The 22,068-nt window shown below is 47.5% G+C and overlaps 1 protein-coding gene across 9 annotated transcripts in view; it reads right to left on the reverse strand.

The window, feature by feature from the left end:
* myo5aa (myosin VAa) overlaps positions 1–22,068 on the reverse strand; it is a 275,595-nt gene that overhangs the window by 101,102 nt on the left and 152,425 nt on the right. For all 9 annotated transcript variants that reach the window (XM_072470649.1, XM_072470653.1, XM_072470657.1 and 6 more), the window contains 6 exons: positions 21,564–21,829; positions 18,528–18,609; positions 12,891–13,031; positions 11,546–11,671; positions 8,100–8,183; positions 2,778–2,927 (listed from right to left, as the gene is read on the reverse strand). In XM_072470649.1, coding sequence (XP_072326750.1) covers positions 2,778–2,927; positions 8,100–8,183; positions 11,546–11,671; positions 12,891–13,031; positions 18,528–18,609; positions 21,564–21,829 — 849 coding nt within the window. The remainder of the gene's footprint in view (positions 1–2,777; positions 2,928–8,099; positions 8,184–11,545; positions 11,672–12,890; positions 13,032–18,527; positions 18,610–21,563; positions 21,830–22,068) is intronic.

Genomic DNA, 22,068 nt, shown 5'->3' on the forward strand with positions numbered 1-22,068 from the left:
AAATAATTTGGGCAGTTGTCTGCACCTCTTTGGTACAGCTCTGGGGCGGAATTCTCCCCAAACGGCGCGATGTCCGCCGACTGGCGCCCAAAACGGCGCCAATCAGACGGGCATCGCGCCGCCCCAAAGGTGCGGAATGCTCCGCATCTTTGGGGGCCGAGCCCCAACATTGAGGGGCTAGGCCGACGCCGGAGGAATTTCCACCCCGCCAGCTGGCGGAAACGGCCTTTGTTGCCCCGCCAGCGGGCACGGAAATGACATCCCCGGGCGGCGCATGCGCGGAGCGTCAGCGGCCGATGACAGTTTCCCACGCATGCGCAGTGGAGGGAGTCTCTTCCGCCTCCGCCATGGTGGAGACCGTGGCGGAGGTGGAAGGGAAAGAGTGCCCCCACGGCACAGGCCCGCCCGCGGATCAGTGGGCCCCGATCACGGGCCAGGCCACCGTGGGGGCACTCCCCGGGGCCAGATCGCCCCGCGCCCCCCCCAGGACCCCGGAGCCCGCCCACGCCGCCTTGTCCCGCCGTTCAAAAGGTGGTTTAATCCACGCCGGCGGGACAGGCAATTTATCGGCGGGACTTCGGCCCATCCGAGCCGGAGAATCGAGCGGGAGGGCCCGCCAACCGGCGCGGCCCGATTCCCGCACCCGCCGAATCTCTGGTGCCGGAGACTTCGGCAACCGGTGGGGGCAGGATTCACGGCAGGCCCCGGCGATTCTCCAACCCGGCGGGGTGGTCGGAGAATGACGCCCCTGATTGGGGAGCATGAGGGAAGCCAGTCGAGTGACATGACCACCATTTCCTCCCACTGTTAAGATTGCCTCGTCTCTCTGTGTAACTTAGCGGCTCATAAATGGCCTGTTATATATTTTATTCCCGTCTCTCAAATGCCATTCGGTGAGAGAAGTACCAACCCCACCTTAGTCAAAAGACTCCTGCCAGCTCCATCTAACATAAGGCCAGTAGAATAAAGAGAAATTGGGCAGGATTATCAGCCGGGCTCGCCCGGCGACCGGAGAATCCCGTCTGAGGTTAATGGATTTTTCCATTGTCCCATGGCGTTCTTACGGCGGGCAGGGCGGAAGAATCCAGCCCACTGACTGCAGTTTGGACCACAGAGTCCACAATTTCTAATACATTTTGAAATTTGGCCAAATCTGTTCGGACCTTCAAGTGACACATGAAGGGTTAATCTAATACGCCATCGTGTCCACGGGTCTGGGCACCAGTGAAGTTGGTACTGCTGGCACCCAGCCCTAATCCTGCACAAGAGAAGGAAACTCAGGACTTGTAATAAAACAGGAGATTTAAAAGCAGTGATCCAGCACTCTGCTCAACATATTGCCACTCTCTGCCATCAGTATATGTGTCTCCCTTCGGCCATATAACTGCTTTCAGTCTCGCTCATGTGGGCATCATGGTCACTGCTGGCATCAAAATCGCATTTTACACAATCATCAAATGTCTCAAAGTGCTTTACAGATAATGAAGTACTCTGCTGAAATGTGCAAAACTATTTGCACAAAGCAAGCTCCCACCAAACAGCACAAATGACTGGACAATCTGTCCTTCCTGATATTGAGCGAGGGGTAAACATCGGCCAGAACACTGGATTATCTCCCATACTCTTCCACAAAATAACGCCATGGGATCTCGGATTCAAGATGGGCTGGAGCATGGCGACTCTGCGAGCTTTTTCAACCAGCCCCTGTTCTTTTGTCTATTATCACCATTCTGACCTACTAAAACTCTTTTCCACTTCATTTATAATTACTAATAATGCTCTTGTGTGTTTTCTTAAAGGTTTGAGGATCCTCCGAATCTCGAGGCCCTGTAAGAACACTATCCATGATGCCCTATGCTCCTCTTGCTCATGTATTGCTCGTTTGGCCACTTGTTCCGCAGTGTCACTAATCATTGTTTGTTGATGTACCATTTGTCAATGTGCTTTGTCAATTATTCTTTTGTCTACTATGTACGTACTGTGTACGTTCCCTTGGCCGCAGAAAAATACTTTTCACTGTACTTCGGTATACGTGACAATAAATAAATATCAATATCAATCAATCAATCTTCTACACCCACCTGAACAGACAGATGGGGCTCAGTTTAGCATTTCATCAGAATGACGGCACATCTGACAGCACAGCACTCCCTCAGCTTTGACAAAGAGCCATCCAGACTCGAAACTCTAGCTTCCTTCTCTCTCCACAGATGCTGTCAGACCTCCTGAGTTTGCCCGGTATTTTCTGTTTTCCCTCAGTACTGCACTGGAGTGTCAGCCGTTATTTTTCTCCTCGATCCCTGGAGTGAGAATTGAACCAGGAACCTTCAGAGTCAGACGCGGCAGTGCTCCCAAGTGAGCCACCACTGATACCCCATCACCAAAGGATGATGGTGGGTCTTCTGTTTGATACAACAGAATGGTGTGTTACACCCTCTTAGACACCAAGTAAGTGTCGACCATGTTGCTTTGGGACTGGAAGGTCAGATAAGGACATTCTTTTTCCGACAAGGCATTAGTGAACCAGTCACCACAAAGCGGCAACTAGATGCTCACTGCTCCTAGCTTTTTAATTTCCTGATTTCTTTCTTTTTCAATCTGAATTCAAGTTTCCCAGTTGGAGGGTATTCAAGCTCATTTTCACTTGGTTACTATTGAAGGCTTCTGGCTCGGCAACTACTACACTGGTTGCATACAGCAGCAAAACATACATGCAAACATTTATTATTAAAGTCCACACTCTGTTCAAGCCACTTCAAACTAAGCACTAATCTTACCTGATGTCCCACCGACTTCTTGTGTTCTTTGCTGGGCTGCAGCGCTCGAGGCTTGGCAGATTTCACAGTTGCCCTGGCAACCGGGGGCCGTCCTTCAGTGGGGCTGGTGGCCGGCTTCGCGTCTCGGAATAGCTCCGCAAGCAGATTTAACTGTTTTTTGTGGGAATTGCAGGAGCAAGCAGAAATAATTTCACATCAGTAAGTCCTCAACCCTCGCGCTGAAGAAATCTGATATCACGTTTGATGCTGCCACAGGCCCCACATCCCATTTTCTATGGGGCAGCTTTTTTTATAACTGGCCTTCGGGGAAGACATGGATTGGGCTTGTGGACCTCACCTGACAACCTAATGATGCTAAATAGAACTTACAATGAAGTTACAGCACGGGAACAAGTCAGCTCACCGGCCCATGCTGCCTACATCATCGCCCCCAATCAATATATCCTTCCATTCCTTTTGCCCTCAAACTTTAAATGAGGCTAGTCACCTGAACCACTTCATATGGCAGCAAATCCTACATTCTGCCTATTCACTGGATAAGGAAGTTTCTCCTGAATTCCTTATTGAGGTTATTAGTGAATATCTGATATTTATCATCCTGGTTTCTCATTCGACCCCCACCCCCCCAGCCACAGGAAAATACAGTGTCAAATTTCCTGCAAACTACAGTTTCTAAGTGCCATTTAAATATAGGACCCACATGCCAAGGTGAACTGATCAGATCTGAACAGACTGGTGCTGCCTAGTCTGCCGTACACTCTAGAGTAACTGGATTCTGTGCAGTCGCAACTTATTTTCCAGTTGGATTATGTGAAGGTCCCAAGGCAATTAAAGCTTTGTTTTGTCAGCTACAACTAAAATAAATGCCCATCAGCCTGTGCCCCTTCCTGGAGAACTGTGTTCCCGAATGAATTCCCACGACACATACGTGTACATGGAGAGGGCGAAGGGAATGCCAAGACGGCAAGTAGATGCATGCCACCCTCTTGAAAGTGTACAAGTGGTCCAAACCGCCCCCTCAAACAATGGGCCTTGGTCATCCATGTCAGAAAGCACATTTCTCCGATGCACATTGCTGAAAAAGGTTTTCAACTCGGAAATAAAATCCAGTTCTTGGTGAACTTGCTCCGAAATCCTTAAAGCACCCTGGATTTCCATAATCCATTAACTCTGTTTGTTTACATTATTTTTATTTTTAAAAACTGCATACACACCACTGGTTCAGTGGGTTTTCAACGAATGCCTCTGGCTGTTGACCAAGTTCATTTCTCTTTTCCCCACTTGAACCTTTTATCAAAAACCCGCTCGAAGTCTCTGAATGACAGTGGTGAGCTGGAATTTTGTGTGTAAATTTTGAGTGTTTAAGTTTTGCAGCAGTGGGAACCAAGTTTGTTTCTGTGCTGTCCACTCACCAGTTCCAATAGTGTAACTGCAGCCTCCGGGATTCTACGGAACACTGAAACGGGGCGAGATCAATTCAGCGCTTTGACTGAAAAGCTCTTTCCAACTTCACTGTAACTCACTGATTTCTAAGCACACCCAGACTGCTGGCCTTGCTGTGTGCCGTTCCAGAGTGCAGACATTTGCTATCATGCGACAGAAAGCAATCATTATGCTGCTGTGTTTATACTAATTCTGCACTTAATCATTGAATCCATCTCACGAACCATATCGGCGCCCTAATTCACACCTCTTTTCTGCTGGAGAGACCGCAAGGTGGGGAATGGGGGAGACGTCGGGACTGTTTCTCCTTGGAGAAGAGGAGGCTGAGGGGAGATTTGATGGAGATTTGATTCACAATCACGAGGCATCCGCACAGAATAGGTGGCGATCGAGAACAAGGGGTCACAGATTCAAGGCAATTGGGCGAAAAAAAGCCATGGCAACGTGAGCGGAGACCAGTTTATACACAGCAAGTGGTTGCGATCCGGAATGCACTGCCTGAGTTCCTGAGTGTGTGGTGGATGCAGATTCAATTGATGCATTCAAAGGGGAATTAGATTGTTATCTGAAAAGGAAGAACGTGCAGGGCTACGAGAAGGTTTGGGTTTAGCACTGCGTGAATTGCTCATTCAGAGAGCTAGTGCAGACAGGATGGGCTGAAGGGCCTCTTTCTACGTGTTCTGTGGTATGGATTCATGAGGTTTCCCCCAGTGGTCTTCGTTCACATCTCGGTTTGCTCCCTGACTGTGGAAGGCATCATCCTCAACTTTACACTAGCCCTCATCTCACAACCACCACACTTGCGCCGTTGGCAACATTCATCGTGTATTAATCGGGTTCCAGCAACTGCAGCCACTATTCCCTCCCTGGCCAAGGCGCTGAGGCCAGTTGCTGCCCCAGCCGCATGCCCAGTTTCGCCCCACCCCACCCGCCCCCGTCTTCTATGCTGGATGAGTTTGGACAATGGGATCAACGTGCAATCTTCTGGTTCTGAAGGACTCGGGTGGGGAAATCTCGAACATGGGGATACAGTCCCAGGTTAAGGGGTCAAAAATGTAGGACGGTAATGAGGAGAAATTTCTTTAGGCAGCCGATTGCGCACCTCTGGAATGGTCAACCCCAGAGAGTTGTTAATGCTCCAGCATCGAGTATATTCAAGACTGAGTTTGGTTGATTTTCAGGGAATCAAGTGATGGGTTGAGGCGGGAATGTACAGTCGAGGTAAATCAGCCATGACTGGAATGAATGAATGGCGGTGCAGGTTCGAAGGGCTAAATGATCCGCTCCTACCTTTTTTTTTTAATGTTCTTATGTGCCAACTGATCCAGAGACAGCCACAATATGCATGCACATTTCTAATTACTGGAGATTGTTAAATAAAATGGATGATGTGAAGGTGGGGAGGAGATTAATTCCTCTTTCTATTCATTATTCCCATGCAGCAGACATATCATGCATGTTTTTGGTTGTGAGGAAGTTGCGGGCCTGGTGGTGGTGACATGGGGTGGGGGGGTGGGGGGGGGGGGTCTCAATCTCATGCAGCAGCCAGAAATACAAACTGGAAACTTTAAAAATCTTTACCTTCTGAGGAGTCAACATCCATGAGCACCAAACAGAATGGAAGAAATGTAACAATCAGCATTAAAACAAAAAAAAACAACCAAAGACAAAACCTATCGCCCAGCTATTCCAATTTCACGCACTGCCCTCAGCGGCTGTGCTTCTCATCAAAATAATTCCACCAATATCCATCGCCCCTCGATGCCAGCTGCAAGTAGCCAATGGTAACGCAGGATTCCTTAACATCAAGGGCTGAAATATCTCGGTTCTGTGATGGCCGGGTTGAAGGCGATGGTTTGCGGAGTGGGGGTGGGCGGGTAGGAGGTTTCTTACTGGCAGACAGGAATTAGGGTCCAGGGAGGGTCACTTTTCTCGTCTTGCTAACAGCACAGCAGCCCCCTTTCCCCACCCTCCACCACATGGGGGGGGGGGGGGGGGGGGGGGGGGGTTTCAGGGGGAGCTGTCAATTCAATGGAGGTGGCCTCAAGACCGCAGGTTCGGCTTGTGGGGGGGGGAGAATGGCGTCAAGCAGGGCTGGAGACTCCACTCCCCAAAGTGGGAGCATAAAAGGCAGCCCCGAAGGCCCGATGATCCAAATGAAGGGGATCCCCTTCCTTGATCTGAGGAGTCTGCTGTACTCTTCTTCTCTCCCCACCCCCCACCCCACCAAAATAGTTATTTATTTATTGCCTCACAGTTGAGTCATTTTCAAGATCTCCTACCCATCTCAGCTGTGCCCACCTCTACCAGTGGGGCAGCCAATACTCGAGAGCAGCCGGCCCTCTGACTGGGCAAGCATAGGGGATCGTTCGTCCTCAATAGGATGGCAACTCAAGAGGTGTTCAATTAAGAGGCTGCCTTTGAGAAAGCCGCTGTGCCTTTCTCAGTGTCGGAAAACCAGGATCAGGAACCGCATTTGGTCTCAAAGCTCACGGGAATATCCTGCTCCATCAACAGGCCATTGACGCACAGGGCCTGATAATGGGGAAGGCCTCATCCTTTCTCCACTGTGTCCGCATATTTAATTCCAGTAGGGGGTGCTAGATAACCAGCAAGAACAGGAATCCCTGCCAATCTTCACACTCCAAACCCAGGAGCATTGTCGTGCTGCCCAAGCAGAGAGGTTAATTCAGCAAAGGCTGAGCCCACTCTTCTCTGTGTAACCTAGCAAGTCAAGAGGCTGATTTACCATTTATAAATGTACATTACATTTCCATTAGACCATGGCCCTCCCACAGCTCTCTAAATCAACTTTGTGGCTGGAAATCAACCAGAACATTAGGTTTCCTCAACTGATAATGTTGAAAACCCAAGACTTACTGGCATATCCTGAAACCAAGATTCCATCAATTTATTTCTTCTTTTGAAAAGTAGGCAAATGTGCCAATCAGCAAGAGCCAATTGGGCCAAGGGATGGCAGGGGAGGGGAGGGGTGGTTGTCAGCACGATTCTAGCAGGGGCCATAATTTGGGGCAGAACTCGGAAGGGTTAGGGTTGCCCCCCCACTGAGGGTCAAACAGAGAAGCTGCGCTCTCTTGGGGTTGGGCATTTCTTATACCCATGATGTGACAGAGCAACTTTTGAGGTGAGATCTGGAGCAATTCCAAGACTAGCCTGGGGATTCTGCTCAGAACGTCCCACCAGCCATGATATCTGCAGAGAATAGGCAAAGACCCCAGTGTAGGCCCAGGTTGAGGCCTTCAGCCGCAAAGACACTAGCAATCACCAACAGAAGGATCAATCACCCTTGTTTCAGCAAGGAAAATATCAAAAGGATGGGATGATATTTTGACTTATTGCTTTCTCACTTGGGTGGCGCCTGGAGGTAGGGTGGGGAAATGAGCCTGGGCAGGATGTTCTTTCAGAGGGTTGGTGCAGACTCGATGGGTCGAATGGCCCCCTTCTGTACTGTAGAATTTCTGTAGTTTCTATGGGGGACGTTGCGTCATTCTGCACACCCATCACAAACACTTAAGTGTTTCCATCTCTTGCATTTTGCCACCCGTGAAAGTTCAATTCCCTCAATTTAGATCAAAAAATTGCTCTAAATTGCCCAAGTAAAAGAATGCCAATTTTTCACCAACATCTTCACTTTACACCTGCATCGTGAAACACCCAAATGTACGTTATGATGTTTTCTAGTTATCCCCATGCAGGATTGCTCACAGATCACAGGATAAGATGTTGTTTTAAGGCCGCAGTGTCGGTTTATCCAACATACAATGTACCATTTTCCTGCAATGAGAATAGCAGGTCTAAACAGGCTCTAGGTTTTCACCCGTACAACTGTGGGTGGCTCAGGATGTTGGCAGCACTTACCTTACTCGCCTTCAGAACCGTGATCTGCTCTTCATACACAGTATCCTTGTTCTTCTCCAAGAACCCATCACACTGGTACTCAACCTGTTCAAGACCATTAAACAGTTATTCATCAGGAACAAGATACACATTCACCAATAATTGCTGCGACTTACCAAGAAAAAAGAGATTGCAGTCAAAATTAATTCCAAACAAAATATCATAACTTAGACATCTATGTTCCGAAGAGCAAAACAGGAAAGGTTAAAAGAACTGCAGGGTAGTAGGCCTGCTAGTGAGAAGCTCAAAGGTGGTTAAATGTTAGTGAAGAGTTGCAAACATCAGAAAAGCATTTTTTAAAATTCAAACGAAACAATTCTTTGGAGAATTTCAAATTCTGCCACTTCTGTCCCAGGGTGTTGAAAGGTTTAAGCTTTGGAGAAGTTAATCAGCAAGATCCAAATGTTCTCAGAGGAGAATACCGTCCTGATAGAAAGGCAGCTTCCCCACTAACGAGGTTGAACAAGCTCCAACAGAAGCAGATTAATCTGCTTCCAGACAGCGAGAGCAAGCACACGGATGTAAGTAAACACGTGATTGCTTCAGAATAGGGACACGACTGGAACTTGCCTCATAGACAAAGCATTGATGCCATTTTGTGACATATTCCCTCACCCAACTACAGTCAGCAGAGAAATGCCCCCTCTGCCTGAATAGACAGACAGAGAGTTGGACGATCCCGTTGAAGGGCAACCTGTATTGGAAGAATTGTCATGGTTTTTAGAAAATAGGTGTAGGCCATTCGGCCCATCAAACCTGCTTCACCATTCAATATGAACATGACTGATCCTCTATCTCAGCACCATATTCCTGCACTCTCCCCATACTCCTTGACACACAAGAGTCTAGAAATTTATCTATTTTCTTCTTAAATATATTCAATGACTTGGCTTCCACAGACTTCTGTGGTAGAGAATTCACCACATAGTTTCACCACCTGCTGAGTGAAGAAATTTCTCCTCATCTCAGTCCTAAAATGGTCTACCCCATATACTGAAACTGTGACCCCTTGTTCTCGATCCTTCATCCAGAGGAAGCAACATCCCTGCATCCAGTGTGTCCGGCCCGGTCAGATATCCATACACTTCAATTTGATCCCCTCTCATTCTTCCAAATTCCAGTGAATACAGGACCAGTTGACCCAATCTCTCCTCATATGACAATCCTGCCATCCGAGGAATTAGTCTAGTGATCCTTCGCTGCACTCCCTCTATGGCAACTACATTGTTTCTTAGATGAGGAGGCCAAAACAGCACACAATACTCCAGGTGTGGAGTAACCAAGGCCCTGTGCAGCTGCAGTAAGACATCCTTGCTCCTGTACTCGGACACTGGTGACCAACATACCACTTTCTTTCCTAACTGCTTGCGGCACCTGCATGCTTGCTTTCAATGACTGGTGTACTTGGACACCCAAGTCCCATTATCAGTCAACATTCACCAATCTCTCACCATTTAAATAATACTCTGCCATTCTGTTTCTCTGTGTAAACCTGCATCTACTATGTATTTGTCCACTTAATCAACTTGCCCAAATTACCTAAAGCTTTTCAACATCCTCCTCAAAACTCACATTCCCACCACTGTCAGCAACGTACGTGTACACACAGTCTACAACTAGCATGTGCACACACCACAGTCAGCAACTAGCGTGTACACACACCACAGTCAGCAACTAGATTGTTCACACACCATAGTCAACAACTAGCATGTACACACACCACAGTCAGCAACTAGCGTGTACACACACCATAGTCAGCAACTAGAGTGTTCACACACCACAGTCAGCAACTAGCATGTACACACACCACAGTCAGCAACTAGCATGTACACACACCACAGTCAGCAACTAGAGTGTTCACACACCATAGTCAACAACTAGCTTGTATGCACACCACAGTCAGCAACTAGCGTGTACACACACCATAGTCAGCAATTAACATGTGTACACACACCAGTCAGCAACTAGCATGTACACACACCACAGTCAGCAACTAGCATGTACACACACCACAGTCAGCAACTAGCTTGTACACACACCACAGTCAGCAACTAGAGTGTTCACACACCATAATCAGCAATTACCATGTGTACACACACCACAGTCAGCAACTGGCGCTTACCACAGAAGGCCATAGAGGCCAAATCAACTGACATCTATCATTATGAAGAGCTTTGAGAGGCTGGTCATGAGACACATCAACTCCATGCTCCCAAAATGCCTTGATCCACTACAATTTGCATACCACAACAACCGATCAGCAGCAGACGCCATCTCCCTGGCCCTACACTCATCCCTGAAGCATCTCGACAACAAGGACTTCTGCGTCAAACATTCATTAACTACAGCTCCGCCTTCAATACCATAATCCCAGCCAAGCTCATACCAAAACTCCAAAATGTAGGGCTTGGCTCCTCCCTCTGCTACTGAATTAGCGGCTTCCAGGCCCATAGGTCACAATCAGTAAGGATAAACAACAACATCTCCTCCACGATAGTCTTCAATACCAGGACCCCGCAAGACTGCGTACTTAACCCCCTACTATACTCCCTATGCACACACGACTGTGTGGCAAAATTTCACTCCAACTCCATTTACAAGTTTGCTGACGACACGACTGCAGTGGGTCGGATCTCAAACAACGATGAGTCAGAATACAGGAGGGAGATAGAGAACCTAGTAACGACAATAATCTCTCTCTCAATGTCAAAACTAAGGAGCTGGTCATTGACTTCAGGAAGCAAAGTACTGTACACACCCCTGTCTCCATCAATGGTGCCAAGGTGAAGATGGTTGACAGCTTCAAATTCCGAGGTGCGCACATCACCAACAATCTGCCCTGGTCCACACATATCGGCGCTACGACCAAGAAAGCACAACAGCATCTATACTTCCTCAGGAAACTAAGGAAATTCGGCATGTCCACATTGACTCTTGCCAATTTTTCAGATGCACCATAGAAAGCATCCTATCTGGCTACAATACAGCCTGGTATGGCAACTGCTCAGCCCAGGACCGCAAGAAACTTCAGAGAGTCGTGAACACAGCCCAGTCCATCACGCAAAACCCCCTCCCATCCATTGACTCTGTCACACATACATAGCGAGCAAGAAATAAATTATCCTTGACCGTACCCAGGTTCACATGAACTCAATCATTTAAAGATTAAAATTGATTTCTAAAGCAGAAGGTCAAAATATAGGGATTCAAACCCTCATGTCATGAATGCTTTGAGACTCTGCACAATCTCAGCAAAACAATACAAATCCTCCACACGCACAATGACACAACTTACTATTGTTATCACCAGCTGGTCACCAAGGTTCACACCTACACCCCTGAAAATGGAACAAATGATGATAGGTACACACTGTCCCAGGGATAACATGATTGGAAAGCCCTTTTACCTTGTCTGCAAAGTGCTGGATAATGAAGGCCTTGTTTGACAAGCGTGGTTTATGAAACAGTGCCGTCTTGTTTAAGTGAGTATTGTACAGCTTTTGAGCCCAAGTGTCATCAGATCCTCTGGGCATCTTAATGTTAAAAAAAAATGAAAAACACCAGTCACGAACGAGAATCAATTTGTGTTTTGGGAAATTAGAACAAAATCATATAATTTCAAGTGAAAACTCTCCTAAAGTCGACATTGGACAGAATATTTTATATCTAGCCTCTGGTGAGGCCTAGTTTCCTGGAGGTCAACTCCAAACTGAGATTGGAGTCACTTGATCTTCATCTCTGAAGGACATTAATGAAGAGTCATAAAATTTTACTGCACAAACCCATCCTGTCTGTGCTGGCCACAGCCTTGTATACTGTGGCATTTCTTTTATTTTAATGAATTTAGAGTTCCCAATTCTTTTTTCCAATTAAGAGGCAATTTAGCGTGGCCAATTCACCTACCCTGCACATCTTTTTGGGCTGTGGGGGTGAAACCCACACAGACACGGGGAGAATGTGCAAACTCCACACGGGCACTGACCCGGGGCCGGGATCGAGCCCAAGTCCTCAGCGTCGTGAGCCGCCGTGCCGCCCCTACTATGGCATTTCAAGCACTCATCTAAACATTTCTCAAATGTTGAGAGTGTTCCTGCCTCTACTACCCTTTCAGGCAGTGAGTTCCAGATTCCCACCATCCTCTGGGTGAACAAATTGCAATCTTAAACCTTAAATCTGTGTCCCCCTGGCTATTGACAGCTCTCCCCTATGTTCCTCATAATTTTGGACACCTCGATGAGGATGCCAACCCTGCACCCCCAACCCTCAGTCTTCTCTGCTCTGAGGAAGCTGATCCCAGCCTAACCAACCTCTCTTCATGGCTGAAAGGCTCCATCCCAGGTAACATCCTGGTGAAGAAATTGGATTATTTTGTGCAACAATCCCAAGGGTTTTATGGTTATTTTATCTGGCGGCAGTCCCAGGATTAACTAAATTCAAATTCCCAACTTGCCACAGCCGAACTTGTATTCGACCTCTGGACTGTTTATATGTATCCCAACCACTTGGCCATCCTATCCGGTCGCGATCTCGTCCAAATAATGACTAACCGTCATAACACGGGGAAAACCTCGCAGCTGAATAGGCTGTCAAAACCCGATGGACAAGGACCGCTTGCTTCTAGTGTCCAAAATATATTGACCCCAATATTTTGATCAATTGGAAGCACTGAAGAAGCTCATGGTGACCCGAAAACACTAAGGCAGGAGACTAGCTACGGAATAAAAGTCAAGACTTATAATCGTCGAGACTTACCTTGCACTCTTCATCCAATAGGTCCAGAATGCCGAGCTTAGCTTCAATTAGATTGATACAAGGTTGATTATCATAGAAATCTATTAGTGTCCATGGGATCTGTTCCTTCATATACTCTTCTTGCTCCAACTTGAACACATGCTGGAAAGCATTAAAAAAAATCTCCGTTAGTCATCCTCAACCTCTTGACTGCTGAATGTATTAAATCAGCTAAATCCATTTAAATGCTCGAAGGGAGAGCAACGGTACGTTGGAGGCAGAGCCATTTTCTAGAATGGCGTTACAGGCACCATGGGCAGCACTGCTGTCGGGTTGCTACAGGGAACTGCACTGATTGTCAAACCTGCAGCTTTGGGAAAGCATGTTTGCCTATCATTGAAGAACATCTGAATTCACTGGCTATTTAGATCAAGGCTTCCACCAGTCTCCAACACTTATTCAAAGCAGGTTTTAAGATTTAATCTAGTAGGCAGAAACAGAAGATTCTCTTGGTGACATGCAACCATCATTACTTGCCCTCGTCCTACATCTTGGGTGAAATTCTCTGGTATCGGCGCGATGTCCGCCGACCCGCGCAAATCAGTCAGGCACCGCGCCGCCCCAAAGGTGCGGAATCCTCCGCATCTTGGGGGGCCCAGCCCTAACCTTGAGGGGCTAGGCCGGCGCCGGAGGAATTTCCGCCCTGCCAGCTGGCGCGGAAATGACATTGCTGGGCGGCGCATGCGCGGGAGCGTTAGCGGCCGCTCACGGCATCCCCGCGCATGCGCTGTGAAGGGAGTCTCTTCCGCCTCCGCCATGGTGGAGACCGTGGCGAAGGCGGAAGGAAAAGAGTGCCCCCACGGCTCGGTGGGCCCCGATCGCGGGCCAGGCCACCGTGGGGGCACCCCCCGGGGCCAGATCGCCCTGCGCCCCCCCCCCCCCCCAGGACCCCGGAGCCCGCCCGCGCCGCCTTGTCCCGCCGGTAAGAGAGGTAGTTTAATCCACACCGGCGGGACAGGCATTCCTGCAGCGGGACTTCGGCCCATCTGGGTCGGAGAATCGCCGGGGGGGGGGGGGCTGCCAACCGGCGCGATTCCCACCCCCTCCGAATCTCCGGTGCCGGAGAATTCGGCAACCTGCGGGGGCGGGATTCACGCCTGCCCCCGGCGATTCTCCAACCCGGCGGGGGTTCGGAGAATCTCGCCCCTGGTTTTGAATTGATACTTTCTCTTTCTGATCATGAGTAAAGAGACCAAACTTTCACAACTCCCATAATGTATCCAACTCCCATGATATGACAACAGCCAAACATCTAAAACCTGCCCTGGACCAGGCCCAGTGAAGATTCATAACCTTTCATCAGAGAAAGGTGCAAGAATTTTGATGGTAGGGATTCTTGCATTTACCTACAGTTTACTGCATGAATTGAATACACATGGCTATTGGACACAAATCCTTACCCAAGTTAACATTTAATAAACTGTCGATATGAGGAGGTAGAAATTAGTCAGGGCCAATTCTCACAAACGGCGCAAGAGGGAACAGAGAGGCAAAAGGCCCGTCTGAAATTGGGCCTCATCAATATTTTTTGAGGGTGCTGCCGAAGCCTGTTTTGTCCCCACAGGTAGCTCCAGGCAACAGGTTCCCAGCAGCCAGTATTAGGCGAGTTCTGGAGGTCGGATGAAGCAATACAGAGGGGGCAGATCCCCCGGACTGTGGAGTCGGTCGGAGTACTCCTGCTCCTTCTGGCTCCACAGAAAGGCACTTCTTATTTTTGAAATCAAACATGCCTTTAGCTAGTGATCACGGGGCTTGCTAAAGAATTCGGTTGCAGGGTGAGCCAAGTGCCTGCCCCCCCCCCCCCCCCTCCCCATCAATAACATATCTTTTAGACAGTTCCTTCAAAAGCTATTAGGTATATTGAAAGGTCCTAACACCTGGATACATTCGTAATAAAATCATGGTTTCCACAATTGAGCAGCAGAAAGTCTGTGCAGTTGGAACCCACTTCTAAATTGGTCACTCTGCACCTTATGTCCAAAAGCAGGCACATCACATAACAAATTCTAGTCCATGAACTGACACAGCTTAATTCGCTCAGCACATGTTCAATTCCTTTAAGCTTCCTACACTTACTTTTACTAGTAACACTGACAGCTTCTCAGACACACTAACAATTAAAAATAAAGAGGACGGTGGAGGTCAGGCAAACTCTGAGGGAGTTTGGGGAGTTTTCGGGCTATAAGCTCAATGTAGGGAAGAGTGAGCTCTTTGTATTACAGGCAGGGGACCAAGAAAGAGAGATAGGGGACCTACCGCTGAGGAGGGCGGAGGTGAGCTTTCGGTATCTGGGGATCCAGACAGCCAGGAGTTGGGGGGCCTACATAAACTGAATTTGACGAGGTTGGTGGAGCAAATGGAGGAGGATTTCAAAAGATGGGCATGTTACCGCTCTCGCTGGCGGGTAGAGTGCAGTCGATCAAAATGGTGGTCCTTCCGAGGTTTCTGTTTGTGTTTCAGTGCCTTCCCATCGTGATCACTAAAGCCTTTTTTAAGAGAGTAGGTAGGAGTATTATGGGGTTTGTGTGGGCGAATAAGACCCCGAGGGTAAGGAGAGGGTTCCTGGAACGCAGTAGGGACCGAGGAGGGTTGGCGCTGCCAAACCTGGGGAGCTACTACTGGGCAGCAAATGTGTCGATGATCCGCAAGTGGGTTATGGAGGGAGAGGGGGCGGCATGGAAGAGGATGTAGATGGCGTCCTGTAAAGGAACGAGCCTGGGGGCGTTGGTGACGGCACCGCTGCCGCTCTCGCCGACAAAGTATACCACGAGCCCGGTGGTGGCGGCAACGCTAAGGATCTGGGGCCAGTGGAGACGGCACAGGGGTGCAATGGGAGCATCGGTGTGGTCCCCGATCAGGGGTAACCACCGGTTTGTCCCGGGGAAGATGGACGGGGGGTTCCAGAGCTGGCAGCGGGCGGGGATCAGAAGAATGGGGGACCTGTTCATTGACGGAACGTTTGCGAGCCTAGGGGCACTGGAAGAGAAGTTTGAATTACCCCCGGGAAATGCCTTTAGATATATGCAGGTGAGGGCTTTTGTGAGGCGACAGGTGAGGGAATTCCCGTTGCTCCCAGCACAAGAAATTCAAGACAGAGTGATCTCGGGTGTATGGGTCGGGGAGGGCAAGGTGTCGGAAATACACCAGGAGATGAAAGAAGAAGGGGAAGCGCTGGTAAAAGAGTTGAAGGGTAAATGGGAGGAGGAGCTGGGGGAGGAGATCGAGGAAGGTCTGTGGGCGGATGCCCTAGGTAGGGTTAATTCCTCCTCCTCGTGTGCCAGGCTCAGCCTGATACAATTTAAGGTGGTTCACAGAGCTCACCTGACGGGGGCGAGGTTGAGTAGGTTCTTTGGGGTAGAGGACAGATGTGTAAGGTGCTCAGGGAGCCCGGCGAACCATGTCCATATGTTTTGGTCATGCCCGGCACTGGAGGGGTTCTGGAGAGGAGTGGCGGGAGCAATATCTCAGGTGGTGAAAGTCCGGGTCAAGCCAAGCTGGGGGCTAGCAATATTTGGAGTAGTGGACGAGCCGGGAGTGCAGGAGGCGAAAGAGGCCGGCATTCTGGCCTTTGCGTCCCTAGTAGCCCGGCGAAGGATCTTGCTAATGTGGAAGGAGGCAAAGCCCCTCAGCGTGGAGGCCTGGATAAACGATATGGCTGGGTTCATAAAGTTGGAGAGGATTAAGTTCGCCTTCTGAGGGTCTGCGCAGGGGTTCTACAGGCGGTGGCAACCGTTCCTAGACTATCTCGCGGAGCGTTAGAGGAAGGTCGGTCAGCAGCAGCAGCAACCTTGGGGGGGGGGGGGGGGGGGGGGAGACTTCCTGGGAGAGAGGGGGGGGCGGGAGACTGCCTGCCTGGGAGGGTGGATGAGCAAATGATAACATGAAGGGTTGGGGAAACTGGCACGTATGGGAGAGAGTCAGTGTACAAAGACATGTAAATATATCATTTTGCCATGTATATATCTTGCTCTGCGCGATTTCTCGTTATTTTGTTACAGGGGGTGGGGTGGGTTATTGTTTGTAAGGGAGAAAAATGGTGTTAAAAAACTTTAATAAATATATATTTTTTAAAAAACAATTAAAAATAAAGTCCCAAAATATTTCCATGATGATGAATTGCTTTCCGAATTCCGTAATCCACGTTGCAGCGTGAAGCAATAAAATTCTTCCATTCATCGTACACATCAATATCTATTCAGCTTAAATTAGCTTGCATTTTATTTTTCCTAACTTTGTTCAGCATTTTCAGTGGAGAGGTACGGGATGTGGGAAGAACACAGCCCAAAAGGTCCTCTCAACTTTGAAGTTAAAAAAAATAAGATTACCTGGGGCAATGGCAGCTCTATTGCTCCTACGAGGATTGGAGCTGGAGACTAAAATGATTCATTGAATTCGGTGAGTGGAACCCAACGTGTGCTCACTGTGTGTGGTTTTAATCTACTCTGGTCAGCGCAGAATAATGAAGAGGGAATTACCATACAGGAACAGGAAGAGGCTATTTAGGTACACCCACTGTGCTGATAGGAAGGGAACTCCAGGATTTTGACTCAGCCACAGTGAAGGAACACACCTCCAGTCAATGAGGCCATGGCTGATTGGAAACCTACTTCCACATAGTCACCTTTGCTGTTGCATAATGGAAGCATGGAATAAAAATCACCGATCATGTCCTTCCAACTGATGAGGATCTAACATTTATTTCAACATACATTGACATCTACTTTCCAAACTACTCTCTACTTTCCACTTGTTGGATGAGTGCAGCTCCAACAACACTCGGAAGCTTAACGCCATCCAGGACAAAGGAGCCCACTTGATTGCTACCCCTTCAATAACCATTCATCCCTCCACCACTGGTGAACAGTGGCAGCCATGTCCACCAACTACAAGATGCACTGCAGGAATTCACCAAGGCTCTTTAGGCAGCAGGGTCTAAACCCACGACCGCTATCATCAAGAAGGGCAAGGGCAGCAGACACCTGGAAACACCACCTTCTGGAGGTTCCCCTTCAACTCACTCACCATCCTGACTTGGAAATATATCGCCGTTCCTTCACTGTGGGGAGTCAAAATCCTGGAGTTCCCTCACGATCAGCACAGTGGGTGTACCTACACCTCAGGGATTGCAGTGGTTTAAGGTAGCACCTTCTCAAGAGCAACTAGGGATGGGCAATAAATGCTGGCCTAGTCAATGCTGCCCACATCCTGTAAATGAATTCTTAAAAAACCCAGGCAAGAGCAGTATCTGCCTTCACCATGTGTGGTGCAATTTTTACCCCCAGTTAGGCTTTGTGGACTATTGGGTTTCTTGGGGAATCTGCTTATGGTGCATATCGCTCAAACATCACCGGAGTAGAAATTAGTCTTGGATGAGTCAGACAAAATGGAGTCAGCCAGTCTTTATAATCCCTGACCAACGACCAGTTCCATTGACTTCCACAGAATTGAACGGGTTAGATAACAGGCAGTGAATGAAATATTAACTGTTCGAGGTGGATATCTAACATTAGCAGAATGATATCCATAGACAAACAAAATAACTGTAAATTCTAACGCTAGTAGAGACGCACAAACTCAAAAGGTTCATCCTTCACTTACCATATTAAACTGTTGTTGTAATTTTTCATTGGCATAATTGATGCAAAATTGTTCAAAACTGTTTACTTCAAAAGTCTCAAACCTGCAGAAAGATTAAGAATATGAACTGCACTTAAAAGAAGACCAAACTTCCTTTTAAAACAAAATGAACAAATAGATTTCAGGAAACATGCACTCTATGCTCCTGAGGTGCTGGTCTCATCTCTCTGGGTAACTAAGTCTGATAAATCAACTATTCGAGAAACTGCCATGAAAGTTTCAGCCAATGTAGCCTGCTGGAAGTAATATGGCAGAGGAATGGGAAGCATTGGCAGTGCTGGTTGATACATTAACTCAGTACTGCCAAATACTTGGGAAGATGCAAATTCGAGCTCACCCAACACCCATAACCATACAAGTGGCAACGGAATGGGGAGATGCCAATTTGGACCTGCAGTGTCTCAAGCAGGAATGGGTCATCAAAGTGGCAACTCCACAGCCCCCAGCGGCTCACTAAATGAGGCAAAAATTGGAAATTCAGGTGGAGTCCATCATAAATCCTGTCAGACTGAGGAAGTTCACGGTGGAAGCAAGAGATTTAAAAATATTGTGCCATGAACTTTAATAACTAATCTGATCCACTAAACTTGTAAACTTTACAAAAGTGAAGCCTTTGGAATATGTGCATATGACATAGGTCTATCTGAGAGTATGACAGTTTAATATGTGAATGTGATAGAAGACAGGATGACATAGTGTAATATGAGAGCATGATGAAGATGCAATGCTGGAGTGTTATGTAGCTATGAGAATAAACCATAGATTTAAAACACTGTTGTCTTTCAATTCTTTGATCCTGAAGTAAAGGCGAATTATAAACCTGCGCAGACTTCCTTCAACTCACGCTTTCCTGAGAAACGCAAAGCTATGAAACGGGGAGTGGCAGCAAAAGAGACCAAGTTCATTAATTATGAAACAATTTGAACAATAATGAGATAGCCTTTAATGAGAAAAAGTGTAAAGTTCTACACATTTGAGTGGATAATACCATGAACGGTGTCAGTTAAGGATGAAGATGAAAGGGACAAAGAAGTCTTAGTTGGCGGGACTATCAGCATATTCTAATCAATACGGAGCAACAAGCAGCCAATGGAATGTTAAACTAAATAGCCAGTTTAGCTCATTTGGCTAGACAACTGGTTTATGATGCTGAGCGAGGCCAACATCGCGGGTTCAATTCCCATACGGTTGGGGTTATCCATGAAGGCCCCGCCTTCTCAACTTTGCCCCTCGCCTGAGGTGTGGTGACCCTCAGATTAAATCACCACCAGTCAGCCTATGGTCATCTGGGACTATGATGACTTTATTTTCCTTCTCTTTAAACTAAATTGGCCAGAGTCTGGAACACATCTGAGGAAGTGGTTCTGAAACTGTATAGTCTTTTGTTCACACCACAGTTTAAATATTACGTCCGTATCTGGCCAAAGGCTAATCACAAGAATCAAAGAACTGAGCTCTCCAAGGCCTGGCCCCTCCCTCGACCTGTAATCTCCTCCAATCCTACAAACCTCCGAGATCTCCCCACTCCTCTGATTCTGACACCTTGAGCATCCCTCATTTTAATCACCTCCATTGATGGTTGCCTGTGTTTTAAGCTCTGGAATTCCCTCCCTTAACATCAGCCTAACCCTCTCTTTCTTTAAGATGCACCTTAAATCCTACCTCTGTGACCAAGCTTTTCATCGTACTGTCTGAGGCTCAATGTCAAAATTTTCACTGAAAGCACTTGTATACAAGATAGAGGCAGGACGGAGAACGTTAGTCAGGCAAACTACATTCAACTAAATTGCAAATGTAAATTAACAACCCAAGCTTTTAAGTAGGAAATTTTTTTTTGACTGAAAGCAAGAAGCACGACTTGTAAAGAGAGTGATTAAAACATGGATTAGGCTCCCAGACTTTGTATTGGAGACAGAAAACCTAGAAGTGTATTTGAAAGAATTGGAAAACACAATGGAGAAACTAACAAGAGTTTTTGAAATGGATGAGGCAGGGATTAGCGATTCGTTGGAGGTTTATTAGATTGATGCCTGGAATGAGCAGGTTGCCCTGGGAAGATAGGTTGGAAAGGCTGGGTCGGTTTCCACTGGAATTTAGAAGGTTGAGGGGTGAGTTGATCGAAGTATATAAAATCTGGAATGGTATTGATAAGGTAGACGCGGAAATGATGTTCCCTCTTGTGGGCGATTCCAGATTAGGGGGCACTGTCCTAAAATTAGGGGTCGCCCTTATAAGACAGGGATGAGGAGAATGTTTTTCTCCCAGAGGGTTGTGCAACTTTGGAACTCTGCCTCATAAGGCGGTGGAGCCGAAGTCACTGAATATCTTTAAGGTGGAGGTAGATAGATTCGTGTTAGACAAGGGGATCAAACATTATCGGGGTAGATGGGAATGTGGAACCCGAAACGTAAACAGATCATCCATGATTCTATTGAAGGGCGGAGCAGGCGCGAGAGGCCAAATTGCCTACGTCTGTTCCTATTTTGTATTTCCCCATGAACAAAATCAGGGTCTTTCTGGATGGATGAACAACGATGATGATGATGAATGAATACCCAATTAACTTCACTTTCTTCAAAACCTTCCTTCAATCCACCAAGAGTTAAAAACCTACATTTCATGCCAGCCAACCAAGACTTCTTGACCTTTTCCCTCTGTTCTCCTCGTCTTTCCAAACTTTGTAATATCCTACATTATTTTTCTTAGCTCCTCATCCACATCCTGAAGATGTGTAGAGTTGATTTTAAATCAAGACCCCTGTGTACACTGTCTAAAACCAAAGGGTTATACCAAACTAATTGTAGGAAACATCACTAAATCTGATCAGAATATCATCAATGCTTAATAATAACAAGGGACCTTCTTCTTGATATTTTGGGGGACCTATTCTCCAACGTGTAACAACATAAACTGCGGAATCGTGCAGTGGGAGCAGCTTGATATTAGTCCACAGAGTCAATATGCATGCAATCCCGTTAAGCAGACCAGCCAACTCACCCATATATATCCAGCACTCCGATAAACGAGTGCTGCTTGACTGAAGCGTGCAGGGCACGGTTGACGTGGTGAACAATCCAGTTGAAGAGACTGGCATAGATATGCTTCGCCAACGCATCCCTGGCATTGATGGCCTGAAGCTTGGGCATGGGTTTGATATAGGTCTCTGAGCCAGTGACAATCTTGCGGTGGCACAGCCAGTGAGCCATCTGTTCGTAGTCCACGCCCAGCAGATCGCAGAAGATGATCAAGTGTTCGGTGTTAGGCTGCCAGAAAGAAGAGGACCACATCACAATCAGTTTGTGTACGTCACCACACAATTCACTCAGCTCACCTCTTGTTAGAATCAGTCAGGTGGGTCATAAGACAGCCTTGTTTAACAACTGTGTGTCTTCAAACCACTCCAATCATGTTGTAAGGAGGCGGAATTCCCGTTTTATTTGGTTCATCCACTCATATCAGAACGGTACACAAAGAGCTCCTTATTGGAAAAGATTACGGTGGG

Source organism: Scyliorhinus torazame, chromosome 12 (genome assembly GCF_047496885.1).
Source record: "Scyliorhinus torazame isolate Kashiwa2021f chromosome 12, sScyTor2.1, whole genome shotgun sequence".
In the NCBI taxonomy this organism is placed as follows: Eukaryota; Metazoa; Chordata; class Chondrichthyes; order Carcharhiniformes; family Scyliorhinidae; genus Scyliorhinus; species Scyliorhinus torazame.